This window comes from Protopterus annectens, chromosome 9.part0 (assembly GCF_019279795.1).
Source record: "Protopterus annectens isolate FY-2018-M chromosome 9.part0, PAN1.0, whole genome shotgun sequence".
Lineage (NCBI taxonomy): Eukaryota > Metazoa > Chordata > Ceratodontiformes > Protopteridae > Protopterus > Protopterus annectens.
Window position 1 is genome coordinate 310,961,574 of NC_056743.1, and position 13,820 is coordinate 310,975,393.

The following is a 13,820-nucleotide window of genomic DNA, read 5'->3' on the forward strand; positions in this document are numbered from 1 at the left end:
TTTTATGATATAGGTTTGACAATGGTCGCTGAGGACATCTGGGAGAGTATCAGCTGTGTACAGTTGGGGTTGATTATTAACTAGCATCCAGTCTTAGGATACTTTCCTTGTTGGTTGGTTTGTTTATCCTAGTGGGAGAGGTTATGGTCTGTTTAAACCCAGATAAGTTTATGGGTGAGGGGGCTTGTTCAAGTGCTTGTTTTGGTTAATCTGTAACTTGGTTATGAGGAGTCTCACATTATTGAATTGGGGAGGTTGATATTTGTAACTAATTATTCTTGAGACAACTGGAGAAAAGCTCCAGTTAGGCAGTTTAATGCTAGAGAAAAGAAATACTAGTGCAATGCAAGCAATATTGGCAAGAATTAGTAAAGATTAGTTCTGTTTGATATGTAGTAACAGTATAATTAAACTGGCAATATTAATTACGGTTAAAGACAAAAAAATACAGCAGCAGGTAACAGTATACATGGACATACAGTGATTAAGGAGACATATATACAGGTCATGTAACAGTGGCAGATGTGGTAACAAATATAAGAACAATAAGATTGCCTAGGACCTCTGTACAAATCTAGCTGCTGAACAGAAAACTAAGAAAATGGTCAGGTGGTAAGAACAGAAAACCATGGGGTTAAGAGCTAGAGATTAGAAGGAGCCGGACAAGGAGATATAGTCAGGGAGTGGGTAGACTAGCCAGGAGCATGGCAGGTGCAAAGCCAATGATTTGCTAGATGTTCTTTTAGGAGTTGTTTGAACTCATGATAATTAGGATTTTTTGCTATGTGTTGAGGAAGAGTGTTCCACAGCTTGGCAATTTTGTGAGTGTAGCAGGAGGTGCCATAAGAGTTGTGGGGTTGGATAACTTTTAGCATTAGTTTGCTTGAAGATGTAAGTAATCTGAGATTTACATTAGGTTGGATTAGGTTAAAAAGTGCAGGGCAGTCATTAGGAAGGTGAATGATTTTGTGGGCTATGGCCAGCTGATTGAGTGATAAGAGGTTAGGGAGCTCTAGCCAGTTGAGTTGGGAAAGTACGGTACAGTGGTGGGTTCTATATGGGTGTCCTGTAGCAAACTTAGCAATTTTGTTGTAGCAGGATTCTAGGTTATTTAGGTTAGTTTTTCTCAGGTTAGTAAATATTTGGGATCCATAAAGGAGGATGGAGAGCAATTGTGAGTGAGCAGTGGTTAGCCTGGCACTTTCTGTAAGGTATGGTTTGGGACTATACAGGGTTCCTAGTTTGGTGTGGACTTTTTTGATAGTGAGGGAATGTGTCTGTCAGATCTTAGGTTATCATCAGTTGTTACACCTAGAAGTTTTGTTTCGTCTGTGGGTTATATCTTGGTTATGTTTGAGGAGAATATTGTTAAAGGGGACTGGTGTGATTTGGATTTGTTATTTCTGAAAACTATTATCTTAGTTTTGTTTGGGTTTAGTATAAGTTGATGTTCAATTAGGTATTTTTTTATATCTCAAAAAGAGGTGTGCATTTTTATTTGGAGTTCCTGGGGGTGGGGGCCGAGCATGTAAGTGTGGAATCATCAGTGTACTGTACAATGGGGGCTAGTTGTGTTGCAAAGCTGAGGTTATTTGTAAATATTGTAAAGAGGAGAGAGCCTAGCATGGAACCTTCGGGTACACCAAAAGAAATGGGGAGTAAGGAGAAAAGGTTGTTTTCCCATTTGGTAGCTTGTTGTCTGTTGGAAATATAGCCATGGAACCAGAACAGGGCTGATGAACTGAGTCCATAGGATGAGAGTTTGTTGAGAAGTATTTGGTGGGAAATGGTGTCAAAGGCTTTTGACATGTCAAGGCAAATGGATGAGATAAGTTGGCCTTCATTAATGAGATGTTGGATGTTTTAGTGAAAGACAGAAGGGCAGTAGTAGTGCTATGTTTTGGTCTAAATCCATGCTGACAGGAGGAAAGAAGGTTGTGATTGAGGAGGTGGCTGGGGAGTTGGTTGTGAATGCATTTTTCTAAGATTTTAGCAAGAGGAGAGAGAAGGGCTATGGGGAGGTAGTTGTTTAGTTTTTTTTAGAGGTTCCACCTTTGTGGAGGGGGGTGATATGAGATATTCTCCAGAGACGGGGAACATATTGTTCTGCAATGGATCCGTTGATCAGGACAGATTTGGAGTGGGAGATTGTTGGGGCAGCAATTTTAAGAAATTCATTGAGTAGCTGGTCTGCTGCTAGACAGCAGGGTTTAAGCTTGGAAAGGAGTGCTTTTATGTAGCTAATTTGAATGGGCGTAAATGTGAATGGTTTGGGGGAGTCTGAGGAGGATGTGGGGATGGATAGAGGTTGATTTTGCAGGTTACCCAGCAGTGAGGTGATTGTATTAATAAAGTGGGAGCTGAATTGTGTTGCAATAGGGTCAGTTACATTTGGGGTGACTGGTGGGGGTTGGGGTATAGCTAGGGTTTTGGAGATTGTTAATGTTTTTCCAGAATTTTTGGGGGTTGTGTAGTTTTTTTTGTTGGCATGTTTGGAATTAATTTTGTTTGTTGGGTTTTATTTGTTTCTTAGATAGATACTGAGTTGTTGATATGTTATGAGGTTTGCTTTTATCTTTGGTGGTGTGATAAGCTAGCCAAGCACTATCTTTTTGTTTGAGTAGTAATTTGGTGTCTTTTGTTAGCCAGGGTAAGTGTTTAGGTTTTGGTCTAATTTTTCTACTGGGTGCAAGATTGATTAGTATTTTAAGAAAGGTATTGTTGAAGTACTGAACGACTAGGTCAAGAGGGGGGTTTCTAAGTGGTGACCAGTCGCTTTGTTGAAGTAGTAGGTTAAAAGTGGAGGGGAGAATTTTTTCTTGCTACGGATGAATTTATATATTGGTTTGAGTGTGGACTCATTTTCTGTACAGAAAGGTTGGGGAGTCTGGAAGGCAGCCAGTTAGGTAACTTAGATTGGGCTTGTTAGTCAGTATCCAATCTAATGTTGACTGCCTTTTGGAATATTTGTCTGTCCGTGTAGGACAGGATATAGTTTAGGTGACACTGAAAAGGTTTTGGAAGTGGAAGGGTTGCTGGATGAACAGAAGTGCCAGTCTAAGTTGAAATCATCTAGGATTACGGTTTCCTGTTTGAAATTAAATGATGCCCAAGAAAAGTAGATTTTCAATGGTGGGTATGTTGTTGCCAGGGGGGGGGGGGGGGATAGGCGGTTATGATGATTATAGTTTTCTTTGGGTTTATTTCAAGGCATGTTGTTAGGATTTCAGAGTTAGGTAGGTCAGGAGGGGTACAATTTAACTTTTCAATTTTGAGGGTGTCTTTAAATATAATGACGACTCCACCACCTCTTTTGTACAATCTGTCTAGTCTTATGATATTGTAGCTGGTAGTAGTTATCTCTTTATCTATAATGTGAGGCTTTAACCAGGTTTCAGTTATTGCAACAATGTCAGGTGAGTAGATGTTTAGGGTAGCATGGAATTCAGTAAGTTTACGTAAGATGTTGTGGAGATTGAAATTAATAAAGAGCAGGTCTGTATTACAGCAAACCAAATTAGGAAAAACGGAGTGAGGCAGGCAAAGAACAAAACAAGTGTAAACCAGGAAGCTGTAATTAATAACTCAAATGCCGTTTTATTCAAAGTACTACTTTGAATAAAACGGCATTTGAGTTATTAATTACAGCTTCCTGGTTTACACTTGTTTTGTTCTTTGCCTGCCTCACTCCGTTTTTCCTAATTTGGTTTGCTGAGTTTCTATATTCGAGGTCTGTATTACAGGTTTTTGGAAGGGGTGGTGGTGGTGAGTAGTAGATAGATTAGGTTTTGATTGAGGGCTGGGTGGGGGAGGTGATGGGTGGTGTAGGGAGTGTATATGTGGTCTTGGGTTGGTGTTCATGCCAGCCTTGAGTTTTATTTGTGCTATACAGTGTAGTAGAAGTTGTCTGTGCTTGTTGGTTAGTTTGAGATATCTGAGAGTTGAGGGAGTAGAGCAGTGAGTGTGTATGTGTTTGAAAGGTAAGAAGAAGGAGGTTGGTGTGTTGTATAGCTGAAGGCTGATGTCAGCATATGTGTGGGTCTGTTGGTCGAGGGAAAACAGTGGCAGAGTAGGTGAGTGGTGGTGAGTGATTGTGGTTGAGTGGGGGAGGTGGAGCTATGCATGAAGTAAAGAATATAGAATAGGAGAGCATTGGTTAGGAAGGGGAATAAACTAGGCATGGTGGAAGGGTGTTGTGGAGTGGGAGAGGTGGAAGAAGTATGGGTGGTGATTTGGAAAGAGTGTGTGTGGTTAGTTGAGGGGAGGGGGTGTGGTTTGGTCAGGTATAAATGCAAGGAAAGTGGGGGTGGGTGGGAATGAGGTAGGGTAGAGGATAGGGAGTCCGAGCGTAGTGAGGGCGAATGGATCGGGTTGAAACCAGAAAGAACAGCTTGTCTGAGGCTATGCTACAAAAAGTAATCTGTGAAATCCAGCCCTGGTTTGTAAGTAATTTAACTGATTTGTATCAAAGGTCAGTGCTGGGTAGGCTTCACCACCTTTAAAATGGCTTAAATTGCATGAGTTTAAGGTGTATAAAAGTAGGTTGGAGGAGATGCAGGTAGGAATAAAGTTACAATATTTGTTACACAAGGGGCTAAGGTAGCAGATTATGTTTAACAGAGGAAGGCCTGGAGAGGAAGAAGCGGGGCAGTCCGACTCGGAGATGTGTGCACTCCACTAACAGAATTTCTACAGTCTAGTCAATTAGCAATGATAACAAAAGTATAAGAAACATGTACTTTGAATCCTCAGATAGATGGCCACAAGCTAGTAGTAGTTGTGTTTGGGTCTGTGAGGACTTATAGTCAGTATCTGTTATGGCAGAAATAAATGAAGGGACTTCTTGCTGCAGAAAAAAGAAATAAGAATGTAACGGAGCAAATCAAATGGGTACACAGTGTAGAAAACTAGAATGATGTAAAAAACATGCAGTCTTTATAGGTGATGTAGATAGTTTCTAGTCAGCATTGATTAGACATTGGAATATACCAAGTACGAGTATAACTAACGCATTTAGTGAGCTAGCATTCTGACGTTTACCAAGCCTTACAAAGAAAGCTAGCAGTTACAATTAACTGACTCATACATGATCTCTTGAGCTATAGAACTGTGTAAAATATATACAAGAACAGCAGTCTTTTATGCCCTAAACAACTGTTTAACATATACTATAGCAGCAGTCTTATATGCACTACAAAACAACTGTTTAACATATGTTATAGTAGCAGTCTTATATGCACTACAAACTTGTACACAAGCAGTGATCATTTGTAGGAATGTATATAGGAGCAGCAAATCACAAGTTTACATCCTGCAATAGTTCTTGAATGAAAGACTAATGCCTGCAACCAAGATTAGAACTGAATACTCGACACCGTAATTTCCGCTAAAGCCCAGTTATCTTTCTGTCACTTTAATATAGTTTACAAATGAAATGTTATACCACAAGGATTAAGCCTCTGCTTGATATGAACACCAAGTAGTAGAGCCCTTTTCTTGGTTCATATCAAGTAACAGTAAATAAACTTGATCTAATGCAGGCACAGCAGTTGCTATAAAATTATACAGGGACTGAGTACAACTTGTTTACAAACAACACTTTAAAAACAACAGTACAAAACCTGACTTACATGGCATGCACGTTCTGGTCCAGTCAGAAGGAAATGAGCTAGGTAGAATGGTTCAAAAGATGGTGCCAGTAAGGTAGAAGGCCTTTATGCCTTCTGGCTGGCCAGGTATTGGATGGAGGGGAGGAGCAGGAGCAGATAGGTTTAGGCTCTTGACGTGAATGATGCTGGATGGGGTGGAGTCTTTGAAACAGAAAGAACAGCTTGCCCCAAGACTATGATACAAAAAGTAATTTGTGAAATCCAGCTCTGGTTTGTAAGTAATTTAACTGTTTTGTATCAAAGGTCAGTGCCCGGTAGGCTTCAACACCTTTAAAATGACTTAAATTGCATGAGCTTTAGGGTGTATAAAAGTAGGTTGGAGGAGATACAGATAGGAATAAAGTTGCAATATGTGTTGCACAAGGGGCTACAAAGGGGTGTATGGTAACAGATTAAGTTTAACAGAGGCAGGCCTGGGGAGGATGGGGGGGGGGGGCAGTCTGACTCTGAGATGTGTTCACACCACTAACAGAATTTCTACAGTCTAGTCAATTAGCAAGGATAACAAAAGTATATGAAACATACACTTTCAATGTTCAGGTAGATGGCCGCAAGCTAGTAGTATTTAGCTACCCCAGGGCTTGCTGTTTGGGCTGATTCCTTAATTTTATTTTATTTTATTTCGATAGGAAAAGGAAACAGGGGCTTCTTAATGTACTGTTGACTGCTTTTATGTTTCTTATTCTAAACATTATTGCCTTAATGTATTGTTAATGTGTTCTTATTTCATTGTAATAAAATACGTCTTATAAGGTCTCTGTCAGTACAGTCTGTACAGTAATTAACTGTGTTCATTTAATGCATTTTTTAGAGCTTTTCTTCCTGGGGTTTCAGTAAAAATGGGCATGTCCCAGCAGGGCATCCTGGTCAGCAAAATAAATGAATGAATGAATTATTAACAGACCATTGCCTTGGTGTGGTGAGTTGCATACCTTCCCTGGCATGCATAGATCTATTGTGACAGCTTCAGAGAAGAGAGTAAGAGAGTTAAAATTATGTTATCTTGAGAGAAAAGTATAAGTGAAACAGCAAAAATAGAAAATTAGTACAACTTAAGTGTCTGTATCACAAAACCGAATGTTTAGGTTGTCAAACACCTAAACGTCAACACCTAAACAGCAAAAGGTTAAAACTGCAAATGGCCACTTCCACAAATTTTTTTCTCAGGGAAAAAATTTGCTTGGCTGTTATCGGGAGTTTGCCATTTTCACCAATGTAGACTGGTTTTGGAGTTGGTATATTTAGTTGGGGGGGTGTGGAGGGCAGAGTCCCCCACATCAGGGGTTGTGGTGGGCGAAGGCCCGCACTTGATTATTGTTTGAAAGTTTGTTTTCCTGTCCGCCGGCCAAGCATATTTTTTTCTCTGTGAAAAATTTTGCGGAGGTGGCCATTTGCGGTTTTCAGCTTTCACTGTTTAGGTGTCGACTTTTAGGTATTCAACAACCTAAACGTTCGATTTTATAATATAGACCCCAACTTAAGCAGTACAAAATCTGCAAATATATTTCATATTATTGCTGAGAAAGAAATTGTATGGTATAACAGAAAACTATTAGGAACATGCAGTGGCTGATTTGTGAATGGAGTAGAATTGTTTCTTACGCTACAGAAATATGCTGTAGTTTGTTTAAATGTTAGAATTCTGAAGGATCCAAGATGAAGAAGCTTTGCCATTTAGTGGCCAACAAAGGTACTTCTTACTTGGGCTGGATTAAAATTACTTTTTCAGTATATTTACTTTTATGTACAAATAGTTTTTACTACATTCTAAAATATGGCTGTTAATGCATGTCCCAAAATGTTTATTAAAAATGTATTTTATAAATGCTTTTCTTCTTTGATGAAGTTGTCTTTCCATGTTTTTTCTAGGCCTGGACCAAATTCTCCTGTTCCCTGGGTACGAGCTTGTGTGGAATCTCTAGATCCTGAAGCCAAGTGGAGGAAAAAAATCCTTCTAGGGCTGAATTTCTATGGAATGGATTATTCTGTTTTGGGAGCTTCTGGAGAACCAGTACTTGGTAACAGGTAAGGGTGTAATCTAAATAGAGAGGGATACAGTCTAAATAAAGGGATCTGCAATTGTTTATTTTGGTGCAGAGTCTCTCCAAGATTAGAATGTGAATTAATACCACGGATACAGTTTAGTTGACAGATTGATCACTTTATTTACTTTTACCACAGTGATATCAGAAATTGTTGTATGCTGTTTTAAGTTGAGAAGAGTGAGAGAGAGAGAGAGAGAGAGAGAGACAGTAAGTAGATTAGAAAACATGCCATTTATACTTACTTTTGGAATTTCCCTGACACCCCCCAAAATAAATAAATAAGCAAATGTGTACATGCCAGATGGATTTTGTATTTTACTTAGAACTGCAGTATTAGATAATACCAGAAAGTAAAGACCTTTTTTCCTTCTTAAATAAATGATTTTGAGTTAACATTAATTTCAGCAGCACATTACATTATTATTTTGCTTTAAACTACTGTATTTAAAATATGGCTTCCATCTTTTTCATATTTCCATGGCAATGCTACCTACCTGGCATGTGAATTTTAGCTCTAGATGAGTGTCACTGTTGAAGTGACACCGCAACCCCCTGTGCAAAATGAGAAAAAGATGTTGTGCATGGATGGAGTCTATCTTTTCATATTTTACTATACTCTTTTTACACTGGCACTCACAGAATGATTTAGATTGTCTCTACAAGTAGATAAAGAAAAAAATGCTATGTGAGGCATATGTTGGAGTTGTTCAGAGGTGGTTTAACAAAAGCTGTCTTATTCTCTGGTTGACTGTTTAGAACTTGGAGAATGGACTGAGAAGAATCAGTAAAAGGCAGGTCTCAGTGTGCTAGATATACTTTACAGAGAATGAATTGCCTTCTTTGATTACTGCTAATATTATTGATTTTATAACAACAGGTATTATGAACTTGGAATTGAAGTGCTTGACAGATCAAACTTTGGTTTTCTCTTGTTGCTGGTACAAAGTGATGGCTTATATCTTGGATTTCTTTTGTTTGATTAGGCTGAAACACATGGCGCTGTTCTGATTACAGTCTGTGAGAGATTGTTATCTGTATGGTCTTTGTTTTTGCAAGGAGGACAAAAAGCATTCATTACAGTGACACTTACTAGATACTTAATTGGATCGTGGTGTCTCTTGTTAAATAATTTTCTTTATCTTAAAGGTGTGCTTGCTGATAAGGGATAAGCTGCAGAGCATTTTTTGTACAATGACATTTTTAACAAAAAGCAAGATTAGTGCATTGTCTGACTGTGACAGGGCTGCGTTTGTGTTTCAGAAGGGAATGGTATCCATTTTTCTGAATGCTGATCTCTTTTAGGCTTATACATTTTGCACAAATTAAGTACAATCTTTTTAAATGTTGTACTGACCAATTTAATCTTCACTGGGTTGTATGCCTCATAGACAGAAGGCCACTCACAACATTCGTAATGCAGTATCTGAACTCATGCTAGATTCATTAAAAGTTGCTTTAATGGAGCTGAACTAATGATGTCAATGTCATTCATTCTATAAAGATTTTGAGACAGCCCTTTTCCCCTTCTTTTTATTCCTGCCATCAGTGGTAATTTCTCCAATTGTTACATATTGCTGAAAACCATGTTCAGTGATATGTAAACAATTTTTTTTTTTGGACGGGGGAGATAAGAATCTTTTTCCCTGATGTGGGGATCAAACCTCCATATCCCCTCCAGTTTATGTATAGTAACTCCACAGTTGTACCATAGTGGGTAAAAATGTCCTGAAGGTGTTTTTCAGTGATATTGTTTCATGCCGGTGCAGTCACTTGGAGAAAATGTCTTTTGCACACACTTGTAAATAACTGTTTTACAGAATCCTCATTATACACTGAGTTGTCTACCTCAGAAATCTTTATACCAAAGTTAAAATGATGGTTTATAGTAAGTGTGAGGACACTTCCTCACCACTGACATGTAGAGGGATGTTCACTTGGAGTATAGATGGGTACACTCAGTATTTCCAGATGCAGATCTCTCTGCATCAAGCACAATTTCCTGTAAGAGCACATAGTGAAACACAGTCAGCCCAGGGTCTGAATTTATTTATTTCTGTCTCCTTCCAGGACCACAATAAGGCTCCCCACAAAACGGCTGTAGGGTTAAGTCCTCAGCCAAGTGTCCAAGCCAAGTCCTGCAGCACCCTGTCTGTGAAACCAGTCCTCTGTGTCCCTGCTCCAAGTAGCTGACACACACACACACACACACACACACACACACACACACACACACACACACACACACACACACACTGTGAGATTTGATTTTCATACATATACACACACACACCTGGTTAAGGCTGGCACAAATTTACATGCTGTGTCCCCTTCTGCCCACACTATAAGGTAGGTATCACTGCCATCAGACAGTACAAAGCCAGCTTCCTAAGACTGTTGCAAGGGTACCTGATTGTACTGAGTGAAATTAATATTAATACAAATGGCAGTGTTTGGTCAATGCATTAAGGCTTCCAGGAGCGGCCACAGTGTCTCCAAATAGATGTAAGTACTCTCAAAGTTTAAAATATTCTCTAAAGGACCAGCCACCATGAAAAGTTTAAATATTTTATGTTTAATGTATTTAATCTAACTGAGATAGTGCTATGGTTACTGTTGTCACCTCACAGCAAGAGGTTCTCCGGTTTGATTTTGGGCAGGGGTGCCTTCTCAGCAGAGTCTGCATGTCCTCCCTGCAGTTGCATGGGTTTCCTGCAGTTGCTCTGGTTTCCTCCCACAGTCCAAAGACATGTATCAGGTGGATTGGACACTCTAAATTGGCCCTAGGATCAAGTGTATGTGTGAAAAAAATGTTTCCCAAGGATGAGTTTATGGTGGTTTAATGTGAAATCTGTTGTTTAGGATTAAATTATACTTTTGGGAGAAGTTCTTGATCATATAAATTATAATTGTAACATCAGATCAGGTAGTGTATATTATTCCCATTAATTTCTCATTAACATGATCAGATTGCATTTGTTTGTTGTAAATGTTACAATGTCTTATTTTGTGTGTGTGTGTGTGTGTGTGTGTGTGTGTATTTACACTGAATAAGTTAAGTTTTATTTAAATTTATTTACATTTATATGTTTATTGCTTTGCAGCAGTACTCCATGTGTATGACATATTTTTTAGAAGCCAGGGATATCACTAGTATCTCTTTTCTTCCATTTGGAATATTTGTACAGGAATGCACTAGACTCCGTTATTTTAAGTAACCTACGTTTGAGTGTTTTTGAAGTGTATTTGGTATATGTGACATAAAAGATGTTCTGCCAGATTTTACAAATATTGGCCAGACTCTTCTTATCTTATGAAAATGTTTTATTTTTCCACTTTTTAAATGAAACTTCTTTTTTATGATTGTTGTCATACTAGAATGCTGTATTTTTGCCAAGTCTTAAATGAGATGTCTTTCTTTGATTGCAGACGTCCTCTGTCCCATTTTAATGTCTAATATTAAACATAGGGATTTCATGTATTTAACTGCTGTATCCTTGTAGGGTGGCCACGGTGGTACAGCGGTTAGCGTGGTCGCCTCACAGCAAGAGGTTCTCTGGTTCGATCCTCTGCTGGGGTGTCTTCTGTGCGGAGTCTGCATGTCCTCCCTGTGGTCTTGTGGGTTTCCTCCCACATCCCAAAGACATACTGTAGGTGGATTGGACACTCTAAATTGGCCCTAGGTGTGAGTGTGTGCATGTGTATGCTTTCTGTGGAAGGTTGGGCACCAGGCTGGCAACTCAACACTGTAAAAAATCACTGCCAATCATGAGCGGACAGGTGATCCGCTGTGGCGACCCCTAAACGGGAAAAGCCGAAAGAAGAAGAAGAACTGCTGGATCCTTGTAAAAGATCCTTCACAAACATTTTACTTTTGAATCACCAGGAACATGTTTACTAGTTAATGCACAGTTCTGTGAAATTATTCACTGACATAATTGTGACTTACGTGTTGTGCTCTGTGGAGCATAGTTTAGTGGCCTTGACACCATATCAAAGCAACAAAACAACCTTTAAGATTCCTCTTCAAGGCATATAGAAGAGGTTTTATGCAATATAATTTTAGCTACTGGTGCATTCTTCCACTCTTTTTCCCAGGTACATTTCCTGTCCACAGCTGTAGTGAATGAGTTTTTCCTAAGTCTTGGAAACCTGCTTTTCTTTTATAAGGCAGTTGGCAGTGGGCATGTGTGTATGGGCCATTAACTTGCCAGGTAGGTGGTTCCCTTGGTCACTCTTGTACATTTCAGAGACACTAGCTAACAAGGAAGATGACAGGATAATGCCAGGTCCAGCACCTATTCCATGTGTTGTCATTTACAGCAAGGCATCTCCTTTCTTGTAATAGTTTTGGTATGTTAGTTTTTTGCATTTTGTTTCACAGGTCTGCATAGCTCTTAACTTCTTTGTTCAAGAATGCTGGACAAAGCTAAAATAATGGAGTGGCAAAGATCCAAAATCCAGGGAAATTTTTAAATTTAACTATTTAACAGCTTCCTGTCACTATTGTGTTGTAACTGGTGAGTACAGTTAACACCCAACACTAGTGCTTAACAGCACTGACATCAGAAACATGCTTAACAACCCCACGTTTCAACAAAGTCTGACTGTGATTACTATGTTCCATGTAATATACACATTTTTGAAGAATTAAGAAGCCTATCTTTTCACCAATTTGGGGTGTAATTGCTGTGTTCCATGTACTCTAAATGCATTTTGAACAATTCACAAGCCTCCTGAGGATTCAGAAACATCCCCAGCACTGGTGGTAAAAAGGGTCTTTTTACACAATGTAGTGATTTGCAGTTCAGATACAAATAAACTACAATGTTTGTGCAAGTGTGTGAGTATTTCTGAGAGAGTGAGTATGTTTTTGGGGGCTTGTATGAGGCTACAGTAATATATACGTACACACACAAACACAGGCATAGGCAACAATGCCTTTTTAGCTTGAAAGTATACCAAAACATTCACCCCCATAATAAGTATCTAAGTTGTTAAAAATATCTAAACTAGTGCTTGCCTTAACATAATTTGGTAGTCTATTCCAGGTATCAGAAATGCAATTGGCACATCTGTCATTCCTATTTTATCTCCTACACAGTTTGTGTAGTCATCATCTACTAGTCTTTGATAACACCAAGCATTCCTGTGGTAGTTGTCTGTAAATGCACTTTACACCTGAATCAGGTCTCTTAAGTATCTGTATAAGACACTGTACAAGTTCAGATATTTTTAACCTTTTGTAACAAATTAAACTTTCTCATCCATGGGTCTTCTTCTTTCAGCTGCTCCCATTAGGGGTTGCCACAGCAGATCAACTGTTTCCATTTCTTCCTGTCCTCTGCATCTTGCTCTGTCACACCAGCCACCTGCATGTCCTCTCTCACCACATCCATAAACCTTATCTTGGGCCTCCCTCTTTTCCTGTTACCTGACAGCTTCATCCTTAGCATCTTTTTCCCAATGTATTCTGCATCCCTTCTCAGCACATGTCCAAACCAACGTAATCTTGCCTCTCTAGCGTTGTCTCCAAACCTTCCAACCTGGGCTGACCGTCTAATATACTTATTCCTAATCCTGTCCATACTCGTCACAGCCAGTGAAAATCTTAACATCTTCAATTCTGCCACATCAAGCTCTGACTCCTGCCTTTTTGTCAATGCCACTGTCTCCAACCCATATAACATAGCTGGTCTCACTACCCCCTTGTAGACCTTCCCTTTCACTGTTACTGGTACTAGTCTGTCACAAATCACTCCTGACGCACTTCTCCACCCGCTCCATCCTGCCTGTACTCTCTTCTTCACCTCTCTTCCACACTCACCATTACTCTGAACTGTTGATCCCAAGTACTTGAACTCATCCACCTTCGCCACCTCTACTCCCTGCATCCTCACCATTCCTCTATCCTTCCTCTCATTCACACACATATATTCTGTCTTAGCCCTGCTGACCTTCATTCCTCTTCTCTCTAGAGCATATCTCCACCTCTCCAGGGTCTCCTCCACCTGTTCCCTACTCTCACTGCAGATCACAATGTCATCTGCAAACATCATAATCCATGGGGACTCCTGTCTGATCTCGTCTGTCAACCTGTCCATCACCA

The 13,820-nt window shown here is 39.5% G+C and overlaps 1 protein-coding gene across 4 annotated transcripts in view; it reads left to right on the plus strand.

Moving 5' to 3' along the window:
* CHID1 (chitinase domain containing 1) overlaps positions 1 to 13,820 on the plus strand; it is a 1,907,544-nt gene that overhangs the window by 978,784 nt on the left and 914,940 nt on the right. For all 4 annotated transcript variants that reach the window (XM_044082893.1, XM_044082892.1, XM_044082890.1 and 1 more), the window contains one exon: positions 7,539 to 7,694. In XM_044082893.1, the coding sequence (XP_043938828.1) occupies positions 7,539 to 7,694 (156 nt within the window). The remainder of the gene's footprint in view (positions 1 to 7,538; positions 7,695 to 13,820) is intronic.